Raw genomic sequence first — 24,627 nt, forward strand, 5'->3', positions numbered from 1 at the left:
CACGCAACCTGTGGGCCCTGTCATTACGCCCCTTCCAAAACACGGCAAGGGCAACTGATGACAAACAATACAAATTTGACTTGACTGTATGCAACGTTGTTTGTGAAAGCCCACCTTCGATGCTAGCAGTTGGAAGCTCACGCCCAGATAAACCCCGTGATCCTCTACCTTCCATCATGTCATAGGTCCGTTTGATGCCCATGGCCTCATGTGGGGCTCCAGAGTTTCTGCTGTTCTCTTTGGGACACTGTGCAACAGCACCACCTGAAGGGGGAGAGGTAAAACAAAGCAAAATAAGAGATCCAGGTGAAAGATTGCAAGACTGCGGCTCATGCTTCAGGCAGGATCTTGGCCGAGGGAAGTCTCCGAGGCCTCAGTCCAACATAACTCAGCAGCTTTTGTAAACATTCCAATTTGGAGTCAATTCCCGGGAACCAAGTCATGTTTTCCCTCCCAACTTGCAATTCCAAATTTGGTGGCCTTGTGCTTAGACTCACCCCCAAACTTCCCTAGTGCCTGTCTCTAGCCAGCAGAACACTGCAAGTCAAGTCCAGGCCTGGCAGAATTTGCCTTCACCTTTGCTTTCTTCTCTAGAACGAGCCCTTTGTGAATATAGTGGCCCTCCCTTATTTTCTTTATGTACTCCTTTAAGATCTCCCCAACCCCCGCATGCTGCTCATCAGTCTCTGGAGAAAAGACAACTCAGAACCACTCCATATCAACCTGAACGCAAAGGGGAAACTGCATTTCTCCCCCTCCGCCCCCAAATTTGAACCAACAGATGGGCTACAACGCTCCAAGCTTAAAAAGCTGAAGGACGAAATTTGAGGAGGAAAAATAGCAGAACAAAGCGGGGGGGGGGGGGACTACAAAGAGAGAGGTCAGTGCCGGGAACATGCTGTGCAGCCAGAGACCAGAATGATAGCAAGACATCTGCTGCGCCTGCTATCCAAACCTCATGCAAGTGAATCTTATCTCTGTACAAGTTCCGAACTCTTTGCTTCCCTTCCGTGAGACCAATTCAGACAACCATTCTTATTTATAGTTCAGATTTGCTGCACAGATGGTACTACAGTCTTTATCCATCTTACGAGAGACGATTGGCAGAAACCCAGCAGTGGTAACCCCAAGCAAACCTTGAAAACTACTCTAAAAACTCCTCCCAAGTTGAAAAAGCTGTATAGATTTTTTCTGCAATAGCTACTGAAAGGGGCCATGTGTTCGCATGTGTGGCATAACAAGAGTGCACACCATTACATCATAGGAACACTGAAATGAAGGAAAGTGCCCCTGAGTCAGGCCACTGGTCCATCAGGGTGAAGGTTACTCTGAGTTGGGCTGGTACTGAATGCCACCCTTTGCTTCCCCTCTCACCCAGCAACCAAACAAGATATGGGTGTGTGGAAGTAAGCTATTTGGGGTCATAAAAATGAAATTTCTGCCCAAGTTGCCAATTCTTCCTGCTTTTAACAGGCTCAAGTCATGCAGTCAGAGTTTAAAGGAGCTGAGTTTTGAAACACGCGGGGTGTGTATGTGCATTCCTACATCCTGTCATCAACAAACATCTGTGCTGCTCTTTTCTCCCTCTGCTTCCGAGCATGTTTATGGGAAAGGGGGGCAAAAAGAGAAAGAAAAGGATTCTGTAAACATTTCCCTTCCCCACAGAAGAGCTATTAGCAATAAGAATAACCAATCTTCTGCAATTCAGCTTACAGACGCTGTAAGCTTTTGCCTCATTAGAGCTCTTTTCTTGGCAAGTATCACTGTGGCATCAATGTGTTGACAGTGCTCCCCCTTCCTGTCCACCAGAACTCAATCACAGATTTATTTATTTTTAAGCTTCTCCCTTTCTCAATTCGACACTTCCGTCCTTACAGACTCTGCTAAAATTCCAAAGAGGACTTTCAGATTTCAATGTCTTTCTTTTTAAAAATCCAACTGAGATTTTCTTCCTCTGAAGAGCCGGTGTCCATGTGGCCCAACAGGCTGGTGTTACTCACCCTTGTTTCAGCAAAAACCACCCACCAGGAAAGATGCCTAAACTGTTTTTATCCATGCTGACTCTGCCAAGAGATTTTTGGGTAACTCTTGGCCAAGTCTTTTGTTCAACACTTGCTATCTGGTTGGGGAAAAGTTAAAAGACAAGAAAGGAAGAGGAAGAAAAGATGCCTTATACATGATGCCAAGAATTTCCCTGAAAAGAGGGATTGGTAAATCTGAGGGTGAGGCATACTTTAAATGCTTATCCACACTTACTTTGCCCTGCTTTTTCCAGGCAGAGGTCTGCACTTTCACGCTCCATGTCTGAGTGGTTGTGGGTTGGGTTTTGGTTTTTTGCCTGAGCTTTCTCCACGAAATCCCGCTCAAAGCTGAATCAGAGCAAACGTCAATTCAGGTTCTCTGTGGATAACTGTTTGCTCCAATTCAGCTTTAAAGAGTTGGTTTTTGCAGGGAAAGCTCTGGAGCAAAAGAAGAAAAAGAAAAAAAATGCTCAGACACAGAGCTTTAAACAGGAGACTGTTCCTGGAAAGAGCAGCTGTTATTATTCATTTTATTATTTATTTAGCCTGTATCCTGCCCTTTTGCCCCAAAGGAACCCAGGGTAACAAGCACATCTATAAATTTTTAAAAAAATAAAAAGCAGTTTTTAAACATAAAAACAGTGATCCCAGGTTTGCCAGGGACAGAAACGAGGGAGACAGATGCACCTTGCCAGGGCTGCCCCTGAAAAGGCCCTGACATGAGTCAGTGCCAACTGGGCAGCCTCTGGTGGCACCACCACCAACAAGGCTTTGCGAGTGGGACACAGAGCAGGCAGCACTTTCTTGTTTCTTTTTAGACCAATGGCTGGAAACTCAATCCAGGGCTTAGTACAGGGTTGGGGAATCTCAGACCGTAGGGCCAAATGTGGCCCCCAAGCCTCTCTTACTGGGACTCTCCCAAGGCCATTCCCTCTCACTGGCTCCGCCTCACACGCCTGAGTGTTTGTGCCTGCTTGGAATGTGTCTGTGACCTCTAAAAATGATTCCTGTTTGCCTGGCTAGAGGACATAGAGTGTAGAAACCACCAGACCACTGTACAAAGGTTAACATTTACATTCATTGCTCTGCCCACTTTTGCCTCTGGCCCCAGCTGCCAGTGGTATGTGGCCCTCAGAAGGCTGCCCCTAAGGGAATGTGGCCTGTGGGATCAGAAAGGGCTCCACCCCTGGATTAGTAGCTTTAAGTACACACACAAACAATGGTGCCACCTTGCAGGAAATGACGCACAGACTTTGCTAGGAATCCCAAAGTACAGCTGGGGTGACACTGGCCAGATTGACGCTCACAACTCACATGCATGAAGTCCACAGCAGAAAAGCTAAGGAACAGGTGCACAGCCTGGGAGTCACTTTGGACTCACAACTGCCCATGGAGGCGCAGGTCAATTCTGTGTCCAGGGCAGCTGTTTATCAGCTCCATCTGGTACGCAGGCGGAGACCCTACCTGCCTGCGGACTGTCTCTGTTGGAAGCCGTCCAGAGTGGCTAGGGAAACCCAGCCAGATGGGTGGGGTATAAATAAAAAATTATTATAATATTATTATTAGGACCCTTGACAATCCTCTTCTCCAGGTGAGGATACGAGCCCAGAGTGAAGGTCTAAAAGCCGACCCTTCTCCTTTGGCAGCCAACATGGCAGTGCTGTTCACATGGCCTGGCTTTAGCTCTGTAGCAAAGACAAGTGGAGGCAGATGGAAAAAATGTTACTGGGAAAGGAAGCCATCCATGCGGAGTGATGTGTAACTTACAGGCATGGTGCAGCTGCTGATTTGTGAGAGAGATGCAGAAGGGCATATGGGGCAACACAGATTAGGATCTGGCTCTTACCTCTCAACTGTGCTCAGCACAAAAAGCGATGCAGTCCATTAAAACAGATATTCATGAAATCACAGTTGCATCTTGCCATGCTGCCAGGGCAGGCAAGGCATTTGACATCACACACCATTGCCAATCTGCATATTCTGCAGTCCTAGCACTTGCACTGTTGGGCCCAAAATATGGCCTGCAAAGTTTATCCCATTCATCGAGTATTCTGCCAACTGGGGCAAATCAAGAAGCAGCCCACTCTCTCAGCCTAACCTGCCAAATGTTGGTTCACTGCCCTGGCTTCACTCTGACCAGAACTATACTTGCCTCTGGCTCTTGTAAATGACTTCCATTAGGCATGACCTTACAAGGCCTGTCAGCAGGTTTATAGGGAAGCAGGCAACCCTGCTATGCTTGGTTGCCACAGGACCGTTCTCTCTACCTTTTGCAGCTTAATGGAAGCACGAGAAACAGGTGGGCAGGAGAGGTTCCCGTGGCCCATCTGCCCCCGTACTGCAGCCTGCTGGGTGAGGTTTGATTAATTCCCTCTGCTGCTTCTGACCTACTGGGCTCCTTTGTGGTCTGCTTCCAAATACAGTCAAAGAGGAAAGAGGCAGGAAATGCACATGCTAAAATGACTGCTAAGCTTTCTGAAAACAAAGCCATGTAGGCACACTAGGCCCCAAAGGTTTCTTTCCCGTGCTTGGAAGGGGCTTCTCTGTGATGGGTATGTCAATAGGTTCTCCAAAAAATGACATTGTTCTGATTCAGACATAACACTAAACCACAGCAAGAGCCTTATGAGCACATTGGAAACAATCTCTCCCTGGTTTAAATGAAATACAGTATCATATATGAAATACATATCAACAATGTCTGAACTGGGAAATGTGGTTAGTCCCTAAACCATGGTGTATTGAAATAAGTTGGGACTGGAAACCATGGTTTGATCTTGGCTTGTTTGAATAAATAATACTTTAAAAAACGCCAGAGTTTGTCTTTGCCAGATATACTGACAAACCAAAGTTATAGTTTTAACTGGAAGCAGAAACTTCCAATCTCCTCTTATAGCACTAGTTGAGGGAGAAGGGAGCGTTTGAGCAAGAAACTCAAGCATACCTTAGTGTTATGTCTGAGCTGGGCTGATATTACTTCTAACCCCTTTGCCACTCCTATATAACATATCCTGCCTCATTTTCAAGGGATGCTCCTGGCTCTGTCTTTCAAAGCCTTCTCTCACAAGTGGTGCCAGAGAGGAATTTTGACTCACCATCGTAGGTCAGGACATGTCCCTTCTTCCCCTCGTAAATGACGTGTCCCTTGGGCAAGGCGTCCTCTCTCACTTTCTCCGCTCTGCTGGGGCTGTCTTCTCCGATTATCCTGGTAATGGTTCCTTTGTACAGCACTTCAGCTGGGGTACCCTTGGAAAGAGACCAAGATCCATATTTAACAGTGTCATAAACAATTAAGGCAGAAGCAGAGTGGGAATGTGAGCGCGCGCGCGCACACACACACACACACACACACACACACGAACACACTGTTCCAACAGACAAGCTGGACAAAGGGGAGAAAGACAAGCAAACTCCATCCTGCAATGCCACTTGCTGTCACAACCAATAGATATGTACAGCTTAATTATTGATGGGCACAATAACTGTGGCCTGAGTTTTGTCCAGGACAGTGGGGGGGTGGGGGTGGCGAAGATTAAGTGTTTCATCCTAGGTTGCTGGGAAGAGATGAGGTGAGAGGAAGATGGAAATGACAGGCACCACAATTCAAGAAGATGGTGCAAGCCTGAGACCTGGTACGGCAGACCTTCTGTATGTGAAGCCGAAATGGATGCCAACACCCACACACCCCCACACCTCTCCAGGTTTCTTTGATTTCTTCCTTCTCCCTGCACTGACCCTGAACCTCTGTATTGTAGAAAGGGGCCAGTGGGGATTTATGCCTTTGTGCATTTCAAAAATCAGCTTCCATTAGTCATAGTTGGGACACACCTTTGAGTGTATGGAAGCAAATGCCTCTTAAAAGAGGAATCTGCTGTGTGCTAAGTCAGGTCACTGGCCTATCTCCTCCAGTTGTTCTCAACCTGGTGCCATCCAGATACTTTGGACTACAAATCTCATCAGCTGCAGCCACCTTCCCAGTCTGGGTGCCTGAGAGCCTTTTGTCTGAGTTGCTGAGAGTAAAATCTGGGCCATGGGGTATGCAAAGAATGTGCTCTACCACTGAGCTCTGGTCCTACCCACCGCCAGCCACAATTTGCACAGGAGTGGAGGAGTTGTGCTTAGAGGAAGTTCTCTTGAGGCCCACCTTCCCTAGCAATTATTGATTTGGGGAACGGAATAAAAGGACCACACAGAACCATAGAATTGCAGAGCTGGCCCAAGGGGGGCACAGGTGAAAAACACATAAATGGGGGGCAACGGCATGAGACTAGGGGGCCACAGTGGGAAGTGAGAAGTGAAGAAAACACAGAAGTAACTGAGAAAAGAAAACAGAAAAGAAAACAGAAAACAGAGAAGTGAAGAAAACAGAAAACAGAGTAGAGTGAAGAGAAAAGTGACCGTGCTTCCCAGTGGATGGAGCACCATGCGCACTTTGCAGCAACGTCCTTTCCTCTTCCTTCTCCCTCCCATTTTCGCACTCCATGCTGCCTGCATCTCCTTTGTCACGGGCAAGGTGTGTGGGTGCAGCAGGGTTAGTTGGGGGGGCTGTTTCTTTGTGCAAGTATTACTGTGAAAGGAGGGGAGCTGTGGGTATCCCTCACAGCAATATAACCAGGTATAAAGAAGCCTTTTTTCTTGTCACCAAGCACAAGGGTCACATTGACTGAGAAATCAATTTTGATGTAATTGTATTTTGCATACATTCTAAAAATTATAGGACAGGGTAGGACAGGGGGCCCCAGGAGGGAAACAAGGTCAGAAAGGGGGCACGGTTGGAAAAAGGTTAAGAAACACTGATCTAGTCCAGCCCCCTGCAATGCAGGAATCTTTTGCCCAGTGTGGGGCTCAAACCCATGAGATTAAGTCTCATGATTGTTTAAAAGCATTTCTATATTGATTAATATCTCTAATGAGTGCATAGTCTAAAATACAAACAGTATATAATTAAAACAGAACCACAACCTAAAACCAGTAACACAGCAATATAAAAACTCATAAAACCATATAGAAGTGAATAAAGCAGACATTATAAGACTCAATCATGTAAAAACAGGGTTGAATCTTATGGCTCAAGTTGTCAAAAGATACTTGTGGCTGTTACAGAAGGAAGGACATTCCACAAAGACACCCCTTGCTTCCTTATTCACAATCCCAGACACAGATTTGAGATCACACCTTGCCCTCTTCAGGCATCAAATCTAGGTAAGTGAAGAGTACCAGAATGCAATCTTATGTATAAGTGGCATTTGTTTGGGGGGGGAGCAGCTAGGCCGTGTATTTTAATCCTACCCCTCCTTGATTCAGGAAGACATATCAGGTGAGCGGATTGCTGAGCTACCGGGATGATTGCTTGGAGAACATGTTTGTCTTTATAAGGAACTGATGGCTCCAGGGGGCAAGGCTAAAGGAATGGAGATTGGACAGAGATGAACGATGTCCAGCCAGGACTCAAGACACAGAACCAAGAAGAAGCGATCAAGAATATTGTGATCCAGCTCTTAACAAATCGCTGAAAGCTGCTCTGAGAGCTTCCCTGTTCAATGTAAATGGAATGAGCTGTTCCTACGCAAGAGGCACAATGGCGCTGTTTTCAGTACCTTGCCTGTTAGTCCAGCTTGACTGAAAACATTTGGTGGCTGCTTTCTACACCTTCAGCTGAACGTCCCCTTTACAGCAGATGTGCTCAGAGGGGATTTGAAAAGAGAGGGGTGGCAGATGGCTGTGGAGAACACAACTCACCTTTAAGCATCTGCATTCTGCACATGCGGCTTATGAATGGCTAGTATTGGCTGTCGCAGCCAAGCAACAAGAAACCATGATTAGCCCTGGAGGGTGTTGGGTGGGTGGGTGGGTGGGCACACACACACACAGCACTGTGCACAAGAGGGCACTGCCAATCTAAAGTCCTTCTGTGTAGGAAACAGTGTGCAAATGTACATAAATCACCATGTGTATTAAGTGCCTAACACAAAGCCTTTCATTACATGGACATGTGATGTATATGTATCGGGAAGTTGGAAGCACAATGGGGGCTTCATTTCATCCAACAAAATATACATGTGCCTCCAAAATAAGCACAGAAAATGTTCAGTGAAGGAATTCTATTGCATTAAGGTGCTGTAGCAAAGCATTAAGTGCTGTAGAAAAGATTAGCAACCACCTCCCAACTCCAACTTGGGACACACAGTAATTTGCTACTCCCCCCCCCTCCAGCAGCTGAAGTAGCAGGGAGAAAGATAATGGAGGGGGGAGCTACCAAGAGAGGGAGAGAATGACAGAAGGAGACAGAGAGAGGACTGGCAGGCATCCCAAGCTGAGCAGAACTGTTGAAGACTGCCTCAAGGCAGGGAGCCAGCTGAGTGCCCTTAGCCCAAACCAGCATCGTGAATGTCAGGACCTTGCAAGTGACGTCTAAGCATCCTTAAAGGATCAGTTCTGAGCCCCAGATCTACCCCCCCCCCCACTCCTGCAAAGGCAGAGTTGTTCTACATGGGACAGAAATCCTCCATCCTTGGTCAGCCCATTGAGTCTGAGGAAGTAAGATATGATAAATAGGATTTAAACCTGAATGCAAATCTTAATGGTTGAGGTGTGACACTGGCAATTTAAGAACCAGTAGGTGTGAATGATTAATGCGGGTGGCGCTGTGGTCTAAACCACAGAGCCTAGGGCTTGCTGATCAGAAGGTCGGCGGTTCGAATCCCTGCGACGGGGTAAGCTCCTGTTGCTCGGTCCCTGCTCCTGCCAACCTAGCAGTTCAAAAGCACATCAAAGTGCAAGTAGATAAATAGGTATCGCTCTGGCGGGAAGGTAAATGGCGTTTCCGTTTGCTGCTCTGGTTTCGCCAGAAGCGGCTTAGTCATGCTGGTCACATGACCCAGAAAAACTGTCTGTGGGCAAACGCCGGCTCCCCCGGCCAGTAAAGTGAGATGAGCGCCGCAACTCCAGAGTCGTCCATGACTGGACCTAATGGTCAGGGCTCCTTTACCTTTTAGGTGTGAATGATTAGGGGGTTAAAGCACTTCAACTGCTATAGTTTTGAGCTGATGCGCAGTTTTCAGTATTTTTAAAAACCACAATTAGACTAAAAGGAAGCCAACCTCAACCATTATTACTCGCCTCTGCAGTCTCCTGCAACCACTAAGTGCCCTTCTCTTGTTTTGGGCAGCAGCTTCCAGCCATGCTAGCAAGCACATCAGAAGAGCCGAGGGGCACCTGGCTGGAGGAGGCGGAGCGAGTGCAGTTCTGGATCTCCCAGTGACAGGCCTTCTAGCGGCAGCTGAGCTCTTATTTATCCTTCCCAGATAAGGAGCCCAAAGTGAGGGCAGAGGAATCCAGAGTGTTTATAAAGCAGCTTTATAGATCTGAACACCAGCCAGCAAAAAATCTCTAAGGGAAACGGATTCTCTCTGCTCGGTTTCCAGATAAAGCAATAACTCAGCAGCCCAAAGTGATCATCCACTTGGCAGGGATTCTGCTGCTGGAGATGACGGATGGGAGTAGGAACTCTCTGGTGTGTGTGTGTGTGTGTGTGTGTGTGTCCGAGGGACAACGCCTGGAAGAAGACCCAACCCATTTGGCAGCCCACTCTGTTTCCCTTGCCTACTAAATGATACACTGATTTGAGGATGGAGGTTTTAGGAGCCGCCAAGCCTTTACCCACATTAGCGGCAGACCAAAGCCAGAGAGCCGTAAAAGAATGGCTCGTTGCCCGCCTTGTTCCTTTTGCATTTCCTCACAGAGCCTAGTCTACTTCTCATGCTAACAAGGCAGGGGCGGACCCGGGAGTAGGTGGGGGCCTGTTAGACGCATTGTTCTCTTTCGGTGCCAATTCAGAATTGCAGAATTTCAATAAATCAGAGAGGGAGGGCAGAGCCTGGTACAAGTAACTGGTTATCATTTGTGCTGCTCAAGTTGTACCTCTCCAGAACACAAATGAAACTTTATAAGGAATAATAAAAAGAAGACCCAGGTCCACTTCAGTAAGGCACTGTGAGGTTTATAATCGTAGCATGGGAAAAAATATATTTACACATGCACTTCCAAGGAATAACAATTCCTAGAATATCAATATTGCTAGTAAAAATTATGTAATAAAAACTGAAATAAATTATTTTATCAACTTGTAAACTGCCTTGGGTGTTTCAGATGGAGAAAGGTGGGAGAGATTTATTTATTTTAGTCATTTACATGCCACCCAACAAAAGAAGTTCACGGGGCAGTTTATAACAAGACTGTAGTTTGTCCTACTTAGGACACAACCTGCTAACATTCCTTTTCATGAAGACGCTCCAAAGAATGGAACTTCATCCTATGCTTAATCCAAGCATCTGGTTTGGGCCACAAATAGATGCATTTACCCTCCGATGGCACGAGAGAAGCAGAGTTTCCAGCCAAGAAAGCATTGCTCCTAAGCTTATGAGGCAAGAGGGCACCAAGTTAAATGCTGCAGTTAGAACAATTGTGGGATGCCCCTCTTGACCGATCCACCTCCCTGCCCTGCGCCCTTCAGCAAGGTCGATGCCTTGGTGGTAAAGCACTTTGTTCTATCAGGCTTCTCAAACCTTTTCACATTGCGTTGGACTAGATGACCCTCAGGGTCACTTCCAACTCTAGAATTCTACTGTTTTCCATCTGTCAGCAAACTCCCATGTGCTGTTCAGCCTTGACCAAGGCCCTTGGGCTCCACAGCCTCTTTGCACAAATTGAGAAATGCACTCAAGTACACAGGCCTCCCTGGTGGAGAGGGGAGGTGGACAAGCGCTTTCTCAGGGAAGCTTGCCTCCTGAGGAAGTTCCAACCCAATTTTCAGTGACCCCTGGAAGCAGAGAAGAGACCTACGTGTGTGATGGATCCTCGATACGTGATGGGAGACTCCGATGGCGGCCGTGGGCTTGGGGTGCCTTTCGTGATGCTGCCTCCCGACAACGAGCCCAGGGATGTTCCTGCAGGATACAACCATGTCAAAAATGCCGCCAGCCTGGAGGAAGCCCAGGCACTGCAAATGAAGGCACTGGTGGGCAGGGGGTGCTTTTAGACAGGGGTGGGGAAACTTTCTTCAGTTTTTTCTAAGGGCCGCATCAGTACCTGGGCAAGCTCCTGAGGGCCACATGCCAGCAGTGGGCGTGGCCAGAAGTAAAAAGGGGCAGGGCAATGGGTGTAAATTTCTGGTTTCTACACACCCTTCTCTGCTCTCCCGTTCAGGCAACCAAGACTTCAAGGGCCCATTCCAGACAGACGAATGCACTCAGGGGAGTGAGGGGGGGCCTGGAGAGGACAGGGGCCTGGGGAGCTGCAACTGGCCCCCAAGCCTGACCCCCGGCCCCACCCCTGCTTTTAACATTTGCCAGTTTCTAGGGCACTTCTGGACACTTAGGAGGTCAGAGGTGACATTTAGGAAGAAACACCTTAGCTATGGACGTTTCCCTCTTTGAACTCTTCTGTTGCACGCAGGCAAGGCCACTGTTGCTCCAGTATGCCAGACAGAAACAGCGTCCGCCCGGCTGTATAAGCCATGCAAACAGCTCCTTGGAGCAGCAAGGTTTTCAGGGACACTGAAGAAACATTGGGAAGGACTGCAGCTCAGTGGGGAAGTATCTATCTGCTTTGCATGCAGAAGGTCCCCAGTTCACCCCCAGCATCTCCAGGCAGGCAGGGCAAGGCTCTGGCCTGAAATGCTGGAGAGCTGCTGGTTTTATTCTGTATTTTTATGTTGTGAACCACTCTGGGATCTTTGGATGAAAGCTGGTATACAAATAATAGCAATAATGATGATGATGATGATCTGATTCAGCATAAGGTGGCCTCCTATGTTTCCAAGAATTCTGTGCAACGCCATCAAAAATGCTGGGATGCAACTCTCAAGACTGTACATGGCAGCTTCAGAGAGGGACGCTGCAAGTGACCCCCCGCCCAGGGATTAAGAACCTCAGACGGCACAGTGCCACTGCCTCACCCCGAAGGACGGAGTTCTCCTGCGACGTCTGCACGACTAAGCTTTCTGGTTGGCCAGCCTGGCTCCGCGGAGAGAGCTGCTCCTGCTTCACTCCGGGGAAAGGCACTAGAAAACATTAACATATCATGCAGCCATGTTACAGTGCCAGAACAGGAGTGGACTGGGGGTGGGGGCAGCTGTCAGGCTGCTTCCTGCCGTTATTTCTCAATATCCATTAACTGTGAAGTCTCTCTTCCAGCTGCCAGCTGTGGCTCTGGTGCCGACATCTGCATGCCCCACCCCTGCAGTCCAACAGAACGGGGAATGTTATGGCGTCTTACCCAGCTTCTTGGGGTCCACAGTCGGAGGAAGGCCCATGCCGATGGAGCCAATGGGGACTTTTGCATGCTCAGAGCTGAATGGGGCGTGGAGCTGGATAGGCACCCCCTGAAAGGCACATCAAAGGGTGTTGTTACAGGGGAACAAGAGCGACAGGTGCAAGTACCAAAGTAGCTCTGCTGTCACATCTTCTGAAATAAGTCATTACTGCTGCAGTTTGATATTTCATTCATGGAAAGAGGGTGCTAGGTTCTGCATAGAGGCAATGGAGGACTGATGGGACAAGGATTGAGGGCAAGGATAAAGCTGGATAAAGCCAACACATGAAACAGTCCAGGCAGCCTTTAGTTTATACTACTGTTTGCACAAGCATTTTCCCACAGTCACCTGAAAACTGATTATGGGTTTCGGTGGACCATTTAGGGCTTATTCACACTTACCTTTCCTCCACTCTTTGCAGGCACTGTCCACAATACAAAGCTACAGGTCAATGAGCCTTTTTTTGCTCTGGAGTTTTTCCCATTAAAACTTGCTCTTTAAAGCTCATTTGGAGCAAACAACCATGGAAAACCCAAATTGATGTTTGTTCCAATTCAGCTTTAAAGAATGGGTTTTTGTGGGGAAACCTTGGTGCAAAAAACCCCAAACAGAATAAAAACGCTTGGACATGGAGCACTAAAAGCACAGACCTCTGCCTGGGAAAAGCGGGAAATGTTATTGCATTCTGCAGGATTCAAATTGCAGTACAATAAAATGCAATCTAAACAATAAAAGAAGTAGAAAACACACAATTAAAGATCAATGAGAATGTTTAATGCAATGAATGCGCTGCTTCTTGTTTTCAGTCACAAACTGACAGATACACTGCAGACCTCCTAAAGGAACCTCATGGACAACTGTTGGTCTGGGAAGCACAATGTGGGGGGGAAACCTCCCCTGCCCCCGCTTATACTTTTAATCCATATTCCTAAATGCAACCAAGGATGTAAATACATGGCAACAATGTCTGTCCAGATTCGTGCTAGCCTCCCTTGGTCTCTCCCTCCTTCCCATCCCTGTTGCTTTCCTCACTGTCTGTTTCAGACTGGAAGCTGCTTGGGGGCAGGGACCTGTCTAATTTTTGCCTATGAAGGTCTGCAAGGTGCTGTACGTACACAGATGACACTTAGTCTCTTACAACACTACCCCTCCCCTGCTGATACTCTTTGTCTGGGAGAATCTATAAAGATCAGAGCTGCCATGAAAGGACCTGCCTAGCAAAAGGAATGTCTTCCGCATGCCCTGACACCTGAGCCTTTACCTGGGAAATAGAGCCAAGGGGCCTTTCAAGAACAGAAGGATGCTTGGTAGAGATGAGAGGGGGAGGGTTGGAGATGGCGGACAATCTCTGGAAGCCCGGCCGAGAACCTTCATGCATGTTTAAGGAGATTGAGTGACCTGCATACAAAAATAAATAAATAAATAAATAAGCAAGGAAAAAAGTAAGAGGCATTTATAATTTCGAATTTTATTTTTAAAGAAAGACTGCTTCACTTGTTGCCTCAAGCTTCCAGTTGTGAGGAGGGGGAGGTGTCTGTATGTGTGATAAGACTAGCTCAGCTGGTTAGAGTGTGGTGCTGATAACGCCAAGGTTGCAGGTTTGATCCCCATATGGGGCAACTGCAGTGAGAGTCATTGTAGACAATACTGTACTAGACAGATTAATGGTCTGACCTGGTACAAGGCAGCTTCCCAAGTTCCTAGTGCTGCCGCCATGGGGCCTCGTGCCTACGAGCACAGAGTTTCCAAGAACGGTGGGGCAGAATGTCTCTCATGGAAAGCTCATAAGCAACAGATTATGAAAACTGCTTTCCAAGGGGGCTCATGGTGGCAACTGCTACCTGCATCAGGTTGTTCACACCAGCAAAGCAAGCCCACTTCAGAGTGCAACGACTCAAGGACCCCTCTCCCCATATGAACCAACCTGGACCCTGCAATCAATATCTGAGGCTCTTCTTTGTGTGCCTCCTCTGCAAGAGGTCTGGAGGATGACAACACGAGAACAAGCTTTTTCTGTGGTGGCTCACCACTTGTGGAATGCTCTCCCCAGGGAGGCTCGCTTAGTACCTTCATTATATACCTTTAGGTGTCAGGCAAAAAACATTCCTCTTCTCCCAGGCCTTTGGCTAACTAAATAATCTATGACTTTTAAACTGCATGTGTGTGGGGTGGTGGTGGTGGTGTTATTATTTTGTTTGTTGTTATGTTATAAATGTTTGTGTTTTTATAAAGTGTCCTGTGATCCTTGGATCACAGCAATAACCCAATACCCTTTTAAATGTTCTGTGAGAGGAGGTTACTGGTTTTTATTCTTGTTTTTATTATGTCTTTTTTATCTTGTGTTTTTATGGTGTGAACTGCCCTGAGATCTATGGATGAAGGGCAGTACATGTCAGGAGCGAGCCAGCAATAAATCACTCAGAGTAAGTGAAGTTAACTCTCTGTTAGAAGAAATCAGGATGTGCTCAGAGCTGTCAGGCCTAATGAACACAGCAATTATTCTCTGGTAGGTCTTGCCCCTATGAAGCACTTGTGGAGACTGAAGGTCGCTGCCTTCCCACAGCTGCCTAAGTTTCCTCATCTCCAGGGTTTTCCCAAGCAATCTGAGACTGTGCCTGCATGTCTGCCTTTGCTCCTCCTGCTTCATGCCTCTCCGCTGCAGCAGGAGGGGAAGAAACCCGTGCATCTTCACCAGCCTGACTCCCTCATCCCACTGTCCTGTTTCAGCTTCTGCCTCTGATTCTTGGCTACTCTCTGCCACAGACCCTCCCAGCTCCCTAAGCTTCCAACACCTCTCTCCCGCCCCCCGGCCACAGTCTTCTCCCTCTTCTCCCTGGGACCACTCACTGCCCACTGATCCCCAGGCTCTGAGCCTTCCTTCCTTGGGGGTTCTCTAGCTGCTGCCTCCCACCATTCCTCTGCATCCAGCCAGTACATGATAGTATACAAATTTAACAACAATGCAACGCAAACCTGATTGAACCTCTCTCACCTGGAGGATTATACTGAAACACGTGAGGCTCAGTGTGTGGAGAGGTTCGGATCAGATCCCTTGAACCTTGGTAGGGAAGCACCGGAGGCCAGCAGGTTGTGATGGAGGGCTCTCCAACCAGCTTTGGCCCCTCTGGGAGGGAGGTGAAATGCACTGGTTTCTCTGCAAGAGAAAACAAAGGGACAGCCAATCAGCAGTCAGAAAGGAACCCCAAGTAGACAAAACACTGGGTTTGGCTGCAGGACATCCATATGCAAATCCCCACTCAGCCATGATGCTCATTGAGTGACCTTGTGCGGACAATCAGGCACACACACACACACACACACACACACACACACACAGGTCAAGTGATCGCTGCAAAATCAAGCAACAACTTCCAGGTGCAGATGGCCCACTGCAAATGTAGCAGCAAAGAGAGAGCCGTTCGTATTGCTATCCTGCATCGCTTGAAACTGAGTGCTTTGCAGTGGGACCTGAGCATATATGCAGCTATCAATCACAATTCAAAGAAATCAAGTTTCACACAAGTACATATAAACTGCGGCTAATTATTCTCTCTCAATCTAACTAATCTTGTAAAACCTTTGTGGGATGATCTGAAGAGTTTTGAGTTACGAAAAGCTCAGTGGGGGTGGGGAGAATAACAACAATAAGCAACTCTTGTATGCTTCAATCCGAAGGACACCTTGCGGAGGAAGAGCAGGGAGGAAAGGGCCTTACCTTATGGTGGCAACCAATCTCTGGTGTACCCTCATCAGAAACTTTATTTATTTATTTGAGTCATTTATACCTTGCCCCTATTTAAGCCAAAGGGGCTCTCAAAGCAGTTTACAAAAAGACAAACAAACCCAAACTAGTTGCAAAACTAACTTGTTCAGTTCACAGTTCAGTTCAAGTTCATGCAAATTATTCTCTCCCCCCCCCCCCCCCCAGCGTTCAGAATGTTAAAAGCTACTGTGCTGAAGTATACAATGTACTTAAGAAGGCTCAGAGTACATCAAAGCACACACACAGAGTGGAAGTTTAATTTATTTTCTCCAACAATTACGATTCTTAGCCTTAAAGGCCCAAAGACGCTAAAGACCAAAAAGCACATTTTAGAGAATGAAGACAAATGAGAAACTGTTCAAAGTTCTAACTCAAACCAAACTTAATTCACATTCAGTTTGCCTGGGGATTATGGAAACTACTATCGGGTACAGCTTGGATGTTTTTGAACTAATTCAGTGAACTTCATTAAACTGAACCTGTTCCTTCCAAGCACTGTGTAGGGGGGCAGAGGACATGGGACCCAGCTCTTGGGCTCCAGCTCCCTCCAGCCCTGCCAGCCAGCATAGCCAAGTCAGGGACGCTAGGAGCTGCGAGTCCAACAACTTCCGGAGGTCAGCAGCTTCCTGTTCCCTCTACAAGGGCTGCTTCATGAGGCCTCGGCCCACCACAGAGGCAAGGACCTCAAGACAGCGTGGCTGGGCTGAACATGCTTCTACTGTCAGGAATGTACTCCTCCTACATACACAGTACACAACTGTTTAAGAATAAGCCTGATTAAACGTTGCCCAAAGCTGATTCTATCTGCTGCTCTGCTTTTAAATCTGTTGCCTTTATTTGTTTTATTCTGGATTTATTTGTCTCTGCTGTTACTGCTAGCCCACCCTGATGGATGTTTGCATTTAAGCAGGGACTATAAACCGTTGAGTTAAAAATAAATAAACAAAGTTGCTTTTTTCCAAGTCAGAACATTGTGCTATCTAGCTCACTCTTGCCTACACTGGGGTGTGTGGGGACCTTTTTCGACTCGATGGCCACATTCCCTTGTCCTCGCCGGGGTGGGGGGCATATGCCAATGGCAGACATGGGCAGAGCAATGGACGTGACTTTTCCCTTTGTGCAGTAGGCTACATTCCAGCCGTGGAACCTCTCCATCCTCTCTCCAGGCAAGCAAAAGGCACAGAAGAACACACCCCAGCTAGGCAAAAAGATTGCAAGGAGGGTGAAGAGCAGAGCAGTGTGAGGCATGGCCTGGGGAGAAGGGGACCGGCTTGGGGAGAGGATGCAGGGCCAGAGAGAAGCCCGAGGAGCTGCATTTGGCCCACCCCAGCCTACCTGGCCTAGAGAGTTTCAGGCCAGGGTCCCTCCCAGACCTACCTGGAGATGCCAGGGATTGAAACTGGGACCTTCTGCATGCAAAACAGGTGCTTTACTACTGAGCTATGGCCGTCCCCAAAAGGAATGAATGAACAAATTATCTGTTTGCCTTTAGTTATGTAAAAACAACTTTACTGAGAGGCCCACAAGCCAACAAACAAATGCACTTAAGGTCCTTCCAAGCACAACTAATATCTGAGACCAATGGAGAGATGAGGATTGCCAAGACCTTCACAGCACTTTATGTCTACGGAGGCAGGTCCCTTGAGAAAAGCAAAAGCCCAATAAAAAAGGAGCAGCATCCACTGTCCCTGTGAAAACTCGTACAAAGGGACTTGTGTGACTCTAAAGTCTGCTTTTACTTGCTCAAACTGCTAGTAATGCAGATAGGGACTGTTTGGAGTTATGCCAGAGGTGAGATGGATACTGAGGGACTGAAAATGACCTGTTCAACCAAGGACTTTTTTGAGGGGGGCAGCCTAGGGCCTCCGCGTGGGCCCTCACAGTGCCAGGGCTTTGACCCTGGAAAGAGCCAAGAGGGAGGTCTATGTGAAACACTCCCCCCCCCCAATGCTTTGATGCGACACCAACGTCCGGACAGACAATGGAAGGAATGGGCATGAAGAATTCTCCCAGCCAAGCCTCACCATGTTGGATGCTGCACCCTTGAGGGGGCTATGTGCTCTGCTGGGAAGGGAGATGCAAAGCAATGGGGTTTACTGTCCTGAAATGCCTGTGTGTTATATAGGAATAGCTCCTCACGCTTCTCCCTGGAAAGCCTACCTCATACTTTTGAGAACCAGGAGACTAAATTGCATCCATGTCGCCACCCCCCACTTTCTGGCTTTCATGATTTAAGATGTGAAACATGGTTTTTATCTGCATCTTCAAAGGATGGCATGAAGCAGATGGGAGACACGTCAGCATCAAAGGGTGAGGCTTGGAGGCAGACAGCAGCGCAGGGGCCTCTGGCTCTTCAACGGCTTGTGCATATTTTCTTTGGTAATTCTCTGTGCTCCTCCCAGACTTCAACTCTCCCCTCACTGCACTCTCTTTGTCTCTCCCACAGGGACAGCCAAGGCTACGCACGGAACCCGGGTGCAGGAATCGCAGCCCTTTGGAGGGCCTTTGCAACAAAGGGAAGGTGGCTGCCCCACAGCTAGCAAGGTGGAGGTACCTTGACGAAATGGGGAAGCAATACGCCAAAAAAAGATTTGTACAAAAGCTCGGCTATGGCCCCATGAATAGGGTGAGTGCGGGGCCACCGCTGTTCTTCAAAGAAACAGTTGGCATTTATTTAACACTTATTTTGAATAGTTTTCTTTTTAATTTAGCAAACCTGTGTTTGTCTCCACCTTCTGTAATCCAAGCAAAATATTTAGGGTTGCAGCCCATGTTGTTCCTACTCAGTAAACCCATTGAAATGAATGAACATGAATAACTTGGGTCCATTAATTATACTAGGTCTGCTCTGAGTAGAACTTAGTTGGAGACAACTCTTGGCATTTCTACAGCACTTTATTGTCCACGAAGAGCTCCACATGCAGTGGGGTGAATCCTGAGATTGCCAGGCAGGTGAGAGTGAGGGGGGAGTGCCATGGGCAGGGGCAGCAAGGGCCCCACAACCACTGATCGGATGTTTCATCCCTAGCTAGCAGGACCCGGGGTCAGGGGTGATGGGAGTTGTAGTCCAACAACAGCTGGGGACCCAAGTTTGAGAAACAATGCACTGCACTATGGGTGTCTCCAGACTGTCAATACTTTGTGGGAGGGATTCAATCACACCGACATACTGGGACTTTAGGTTTGCAATTAAAACCAATTAAGAAGCATTCTGTTGCCCCTAGTGCAACAAATCCACTTTAAACATCCTGCATGCCGATTGGGGTGGACCACTCTTTTGTTTTATGACAGCTTTGTAAATAAATAATAAGAAAAGCTCAATGAAGACTGGATGGCGCCTAAATTCTGTGTAAGCTTTGTGCAAGCAAATTAGGATGAAGGTTTAATGAACGGGTTGTCTGGAGGAGTCTACATCAGACCACTGCTCCACTTAGCCCAGAACATATTGGAAGTGGCTCTCCAGGGCAGCCTTCTCCAATAGGGTGCCCCCAGGGATGATGGGAGTTGGAGTCAGACAACATCTGGAGGGCAGCAAGTTGACAAAGGCTGCTCCACGTTCTTAGGCAGAGACCTCTCCTTCCCAGCCTTGCAGCCCAAGTTTCTTTCAGATGGAGATGTTGGGAGCTGAACCTGGAACCTCTTCCGTGAGAAGGGCTGTAGCTCCGTGGCAGAGCATCTGCAGGTCGGGCTGGGAATATCCCCTTCCTGAAACCCGGGAGATCTTCTGCCAGGGTGGACCTGCCTTTCCAACCTTGGGTCCCCAGCTGTTGTTGGACTACAATTCCCATCATCCCTGACGGCTGGCCCTTCTCACAAGGGATGGTGGGAGTTGTAGTCCAACAACAGCTGTGGATCCAAGGTTGAGAAAGGCTGGTATAGACAATGCTGAGCAAGATGGCAGGCTGGGCTGACTCAAGGTAAGGCAGCCTCCTTTCTTTCCCTAAGCACGAGCTCAGCTACTGAGCTTTAGATCGCTCGGCATAGAGTGCTGTTGCTGTTTCTCCCAAAGCAGCAGAAGTCGGGAAGCCTGTGCGGGAGCTGGGACAACATGTGCTTTTATTTCTATCACTGAGTATCTGGCGCAACAGGGGAAATGGCAGGGGAAATTCCTAATGGGAAACGGCAGAGGCCCAGAAAATTGCTGGATCCTGGTATAAGTCCACTGGCTGCAATATCCAACATACGTTATTTGCAATGGATCTTCAGCCTCATGCAATTAAAGACGTGCGCTGCGTATATCTGGAAAGCCATTCCACCCCCAGCTGAGGGTGGAAACGCTTTGAAGTCTAAAGTACGAATGCTTTATTTTGACCTCCTCCTGCCATGCCGCAACCTATATTAAAGGGGGGGCCTATAACTCAGGGTCTTTTTGATAGAGCAGCTCTTATCCCCAGAAAGAGAGTTACTATTACCGTTTATCAAGGCCCTGGAAATTGGAGCAAGAGAGACATCGTTTATACTATCCGTCATCCAAATGCATGCTCTTGGCTTTCAACTGGCCCTCAAAAGGCCAAGCTAAAAAGGGTGGCTAATCAATAGGAAACATATTGCTAGCTCCAAAGCTGCCAAGAGAAAAGGGGGGGGAAAGGCAACAACCCCACATTCGCGCACTCTTCCTCTTCCCTCCCCTCCAACCCCTTGCTCTCGCCGCCTCTGCTTGGCTTCTCCATACAAAAACAAAAAGCAAAACGCAGGGAGAGGGAAAAAACGGGAACCATCTGAGGGAGAAATGAGAGCCAAATGGGCAGCGCTCCCGTCCGCCAAACCAGAAAAAGGCCTTCATGCCAGAGGAGGAGGAGGAGGAGGCAGTGTGTGTGCAAATGCTTTGGCTAGAGCAGCTCCTAGCTGACAATGGTTCAGCCAAAAGACCTGCAGGACAGGGAACCCCTCACTCAGGTTGTGACGGTGCTCTCTTAAAAGCCTGGCCAACAAAGCCACTCTGGATGTTTGGGCCTCCAGAGCAGTAAAAAAAAGCAGTTTAGCTGGCTCTGTTCTTCACGGGTGGGAGTGGAGGAGATCCCTCCTCCCGCCACCATATTTGACTTTTTTGGGGGGTGAAATCCTCTCATCCAACCTGGGAGAATTGAAACAATGAGCTCCCATTGCCTGAAAGTACAGCCCCTTTGCCAAGACAGCACGTGCCCTCCTGCGTAAGGATGACGCATCTCATTACCTTACGGCTCTGGTCTAAGGAACTTCATTCTCTGTATGCAATCCCCTCCCTGCCAGAAAAAGGGTATTCTAAATTCGTTAAGAAGGGAATGAGAACAAGAAAATTGGTGGTGGGAGAGACCATGTAAAACTAAACAGGACTGCACTTGCTGATTTAGTATATGGCATTTGTCTTGCTTTTGTGTCTCATCGCATCTGTCTATCCCTGCATTATCTGGAATCAGTTGAAATTCCTGCATTGAGGTCAAATGCAAGGAACAGCACCAGGTAAGGGTTAAGGACTTGAGCAGGGTGAGAAAGTCCTGGCTAGTAGAATGTGTTTGCACCAGATAAGTAAGTGCAGTTTGCACGACATCTTGGGTGGAGTCACCTGTTAGTGCTCCTTTCCTGAGTTTTCTTGTGTTGAAAGTTCTTCATTTAAAATGGGTCTCACTTCCCCAGATATTATGTCTCGACCAGACCTAGGAAACATGGCTAACCAAGACCCAGCCAGACCGCTAGTCCAGCTGGCTCAGCATTGTTTACACTGACTTCTCCAGGGCTTCAGGTGGGTTCTCTCCCTGCCCTACCTGGAGATGTTGGTAATTGAACCTGAGACCTTCTGCATGCAAAGCAGAAGCTCTGCCAGTGAGCTAAACTCCTTCCCAGTTAGACACCCCAAGGAATGCGGCCCATCTCCCTGCAGAGCAGGTTCAGCAGGAAGAGCACCTGCCCTGCATGGAGGAGGACTCAGCTGCAAACCTCAGCACCCCCACTTTAAAGGGCATGCAAGACTTTTGCTTGAGATTTCTCAGCAGAGGGGGGCTGGGCCAACTCCACTGCTGCGGCTCAGAGACCAGCAGTTTTTGGCTCTTCTGTCTCTTTCCACCTTTCCACCTTGTGACTAAGACACTGTACCCAACTTTTCTTGTTCCCTCCTCCCTCCCAATGCCTTTTCCTCTTGTGTCATGTCTTCATATAGAATGCAAACCTGAGGGCAGGAGCTGCCTTGTTTGCAGCAATTTGTAAGCTGCGCTATGGCTTTTGGTTTTATTTTTCTTACTGCAGAACTGGATAAAAAATTCCTGAAATAAATCAGCCTTGAAAGTGGCAGACTGGCAAGCGGTCCAACTCAGTATATGGCAGCTTCATGTGCAAGCTGGAGACCTCCCTGCTGGCGAATCTTCTCATAAGTAAACACTTCGCTTGGCAGGATGGAGTGCCTACTGACAAGGACTTCCTCTGCTACTCACCCCCCCCCCCAAAAAAAACATGTTTGTGTCCCTAAAGATAATATACCATAGCTCAGGGGTAGAACATCCACTTTGAATGCAGAAGGTTCAACCCCTGGCATCTCCAAGCAGAACTGGGAGAGAACCCTCCCTGAGATCTTGGAGAGCTGCTGCCGGTCAGTGTAGGCAATACTGCTCTAGAGGGAGCAGTGGTCTGGCTCAGTATAAGGCAATGTCCGTATGCAAAAAGGCAGAGGCCCAGTAAGCTCCCCTCTCTCTTAGCACAGAAGGGAGCCACCCAGCAGCGGAAGGATTCTTAGACATGCATCATGAGGTGACCAATTGCAGTGCCTCCTCAAGTGTTTTGCCAATCAATACCAGGGAGGCACAGAGAAGGGGGAGAAAGCTACAAACTGCCCATTAGGTGCCCCAGCCATTTCCACCCTGAATGCAGCAGAGAATCTGTTACAGGAAGCCTTGCCCTTCCAGTCAGGGCATTAGCATTGATTCTCCAAGAAATAATGTCTCCAGCTGAACGCTAAAAGCCTTCTGAAGGCAGTGGGGAGTAGCTCGCCCCACAGCCCTGGCCCTGCTCCAGGTCTCCTTGCCCCGCTTCCAAACGCAACGGCCGGGGACATTAATAAGAGGAATCTCCCGCCTCTTGGCATTTGATCAGGGCAGAGCGAGACACGATGTTCCCTCTAATTAGCCATGCCTGCCTGACTCTGTGGAGAGAGAGACAGTGAAAAAGGGAGGCAGAGAAAGCTTCCAAAGAGCCCATGCGGTTGGCATGGGGGGCTAATCTCCACCCTCACCTGCACTTCTGTGACCACTGCCTCCCTGGACCCCAAAAACCCACACACCTTCTTTATCAACCACAGCTGGGCTCCTGCTCTGGGCCCTGGGACTGCTGCTCGGCGGGGGGTCCTTTTCAGCTGGCTGCAGCTGCAGCTGCTTACTCTGTGCAGAGTCCTCGTGGGCAGATTCGTGGACCATGGTGATTTGCTGCTGGTAAAGGGCCAAAGCGTGATGAGGCACCTGAGACTTCAGGCTTCCGCTCTGCAGTACTCCCTCCTGTAAACCTTCTGAAATCTGCAGGGAAGGGAAGAAGAGAAAAACTGGATGAATCGTGCCATTTGCAGCTGGTGTGTACAAACACACACATGCATGCACACTCCATGGGGCATGAATGAATGCCACACTTCAGCTCCTCTGCAGAGAGGTTTTAAAAAGCCAGTTCATCCTCACAGAGCCCCTGACTTTTCCCTCATTCTGGGGAACAGGAAAGAGAAACTGGAACAGCATGGGAATCATTTTTAAACCAAGGGCCGCATTTCCTTCTGGGAGCCACATGCTGGGGTGAACAGGGCCAGAGGCAAAAGTGGCCAGGGCAATGGATATGACTCTTACCTTTCTACAGCGGGTGACATTCCAGCCATGCAAATGTCAGAGGTTTAGAACTACACTTGTCTCTCCCCATCTCAACAAACAAGAGGCATTGGCATAGTTAAGTGAAGGGCTGGGGCAGGGAAAGATCAGCACCCTGCAAGACTTGCTTTCTGCATCTGTGTGCGCCTGATTCAGCCGGTGCAAAATGCTGTAACTGCACTGTTGGTAGGGGCAGACTACTACCAGCACAGAACATCACCGTTTAAAAGCTTGCATTGGCTGTCATATGCTACTGAGTTACTGTAAGTTCAAGAGTCTTATATTAATTTCCAATGCCCTTGTAAACAACTTGGGTCCAGGATATCAAGGTCCTCCTGATCCCTTATATTCCAACCTGATCCCTGCTATCTCTGGGGTAGTCTCTGCTAGTGGTCCCCCGTGGCTCAGATGCACGTCTCGTAACTGCTAGGAGCTGTGCATTAACTGCAGCGGGCTGAAGGCTGTGGAATGAGCCTAACTGAGATGAGAAGGGCATCCTTTTTGCTGAACTTCAGGTACATGACTAGGACTTTCTTGTTCCGGCAAACATTTTGAGGTAGTATTTGGTTTTATGAAAAATATTTATTTTTTATTGTCCTATTTTCTGTGGTTTGATTTTATGTATGCCACTAAGAAATAGGAATGATTAAGCTATATATAAATGTCTTACATTAAAAAATAAGCGTTCAAGAGCCAGAATGGAGAGACTTGGAGGGTCAG

At 48.1% G+C, this 24,627-nt stretch overlaps 1 protein-coding gene across 23 annotated transcripts in view; it reads right to left on the minus strand.

Moving 5' to 3' along the window:
- The window catches only part of NCOR2 (nuclear receptor corepressor 2), a 359,036-nt gene that overhangs the window by 40,942 nt on the left and 293,467 nt on the right, over window positions 1-24,627 (minus strand). For 22 of the 23 annotated variants that reach the window (XM_080985614.1, XM_080985620.1, XM_080985617.1 and 19 more), the window contains 8 exons: window positions 23,343-23,571; window positions 15,326-15,487; window positions 13,595-13,731; window positions 12,297-12,402; window positions 11,977-12,081; window positions 10,863-10,966; window positions 5,117-5,267; window positions 115-264 (listed from right to left, as the gene is read on the minus strand). In XM_080985614.1, coding sequence (XP_080841740.1) covers window positions 115-264; window positions 5,117-5,267; window positions 10,863-10,966; window positions 11,977-12,081; window positions 12,297-12,402; window positions 13,595-13,731; window positions 15,326-15,487; window positions 23,343-23,571 — 1,144 coding nt within the window. The remainder of the gene's footprint in view (window positions 1-114; window positions 265-5,116; window positions 5,268-10,862; window positions 10,967-11,976; window positions 12,082-12,296; window positions 12,403-13,594; window positions 13,732-15,325; window positions 15,488-23,342; window positions 23,572-24,627) is intronic. The other variant, XM_080985604.1, reaches the window with a different exon arrangement.

This window comes from Podarcis pityusensis (assembly GCF_964106645.2).
Source record: "Podarcis pityusensis genome assembly, chromosome: 16".
In the NCBI taxonomy this organism is placed as follows: domain Eukaryota; kingdom Metazoa; phylum Chordata; class Lepidosauria; order Squamata; family Lacertidae; genus Podarcis; species Podarcis pityusensis.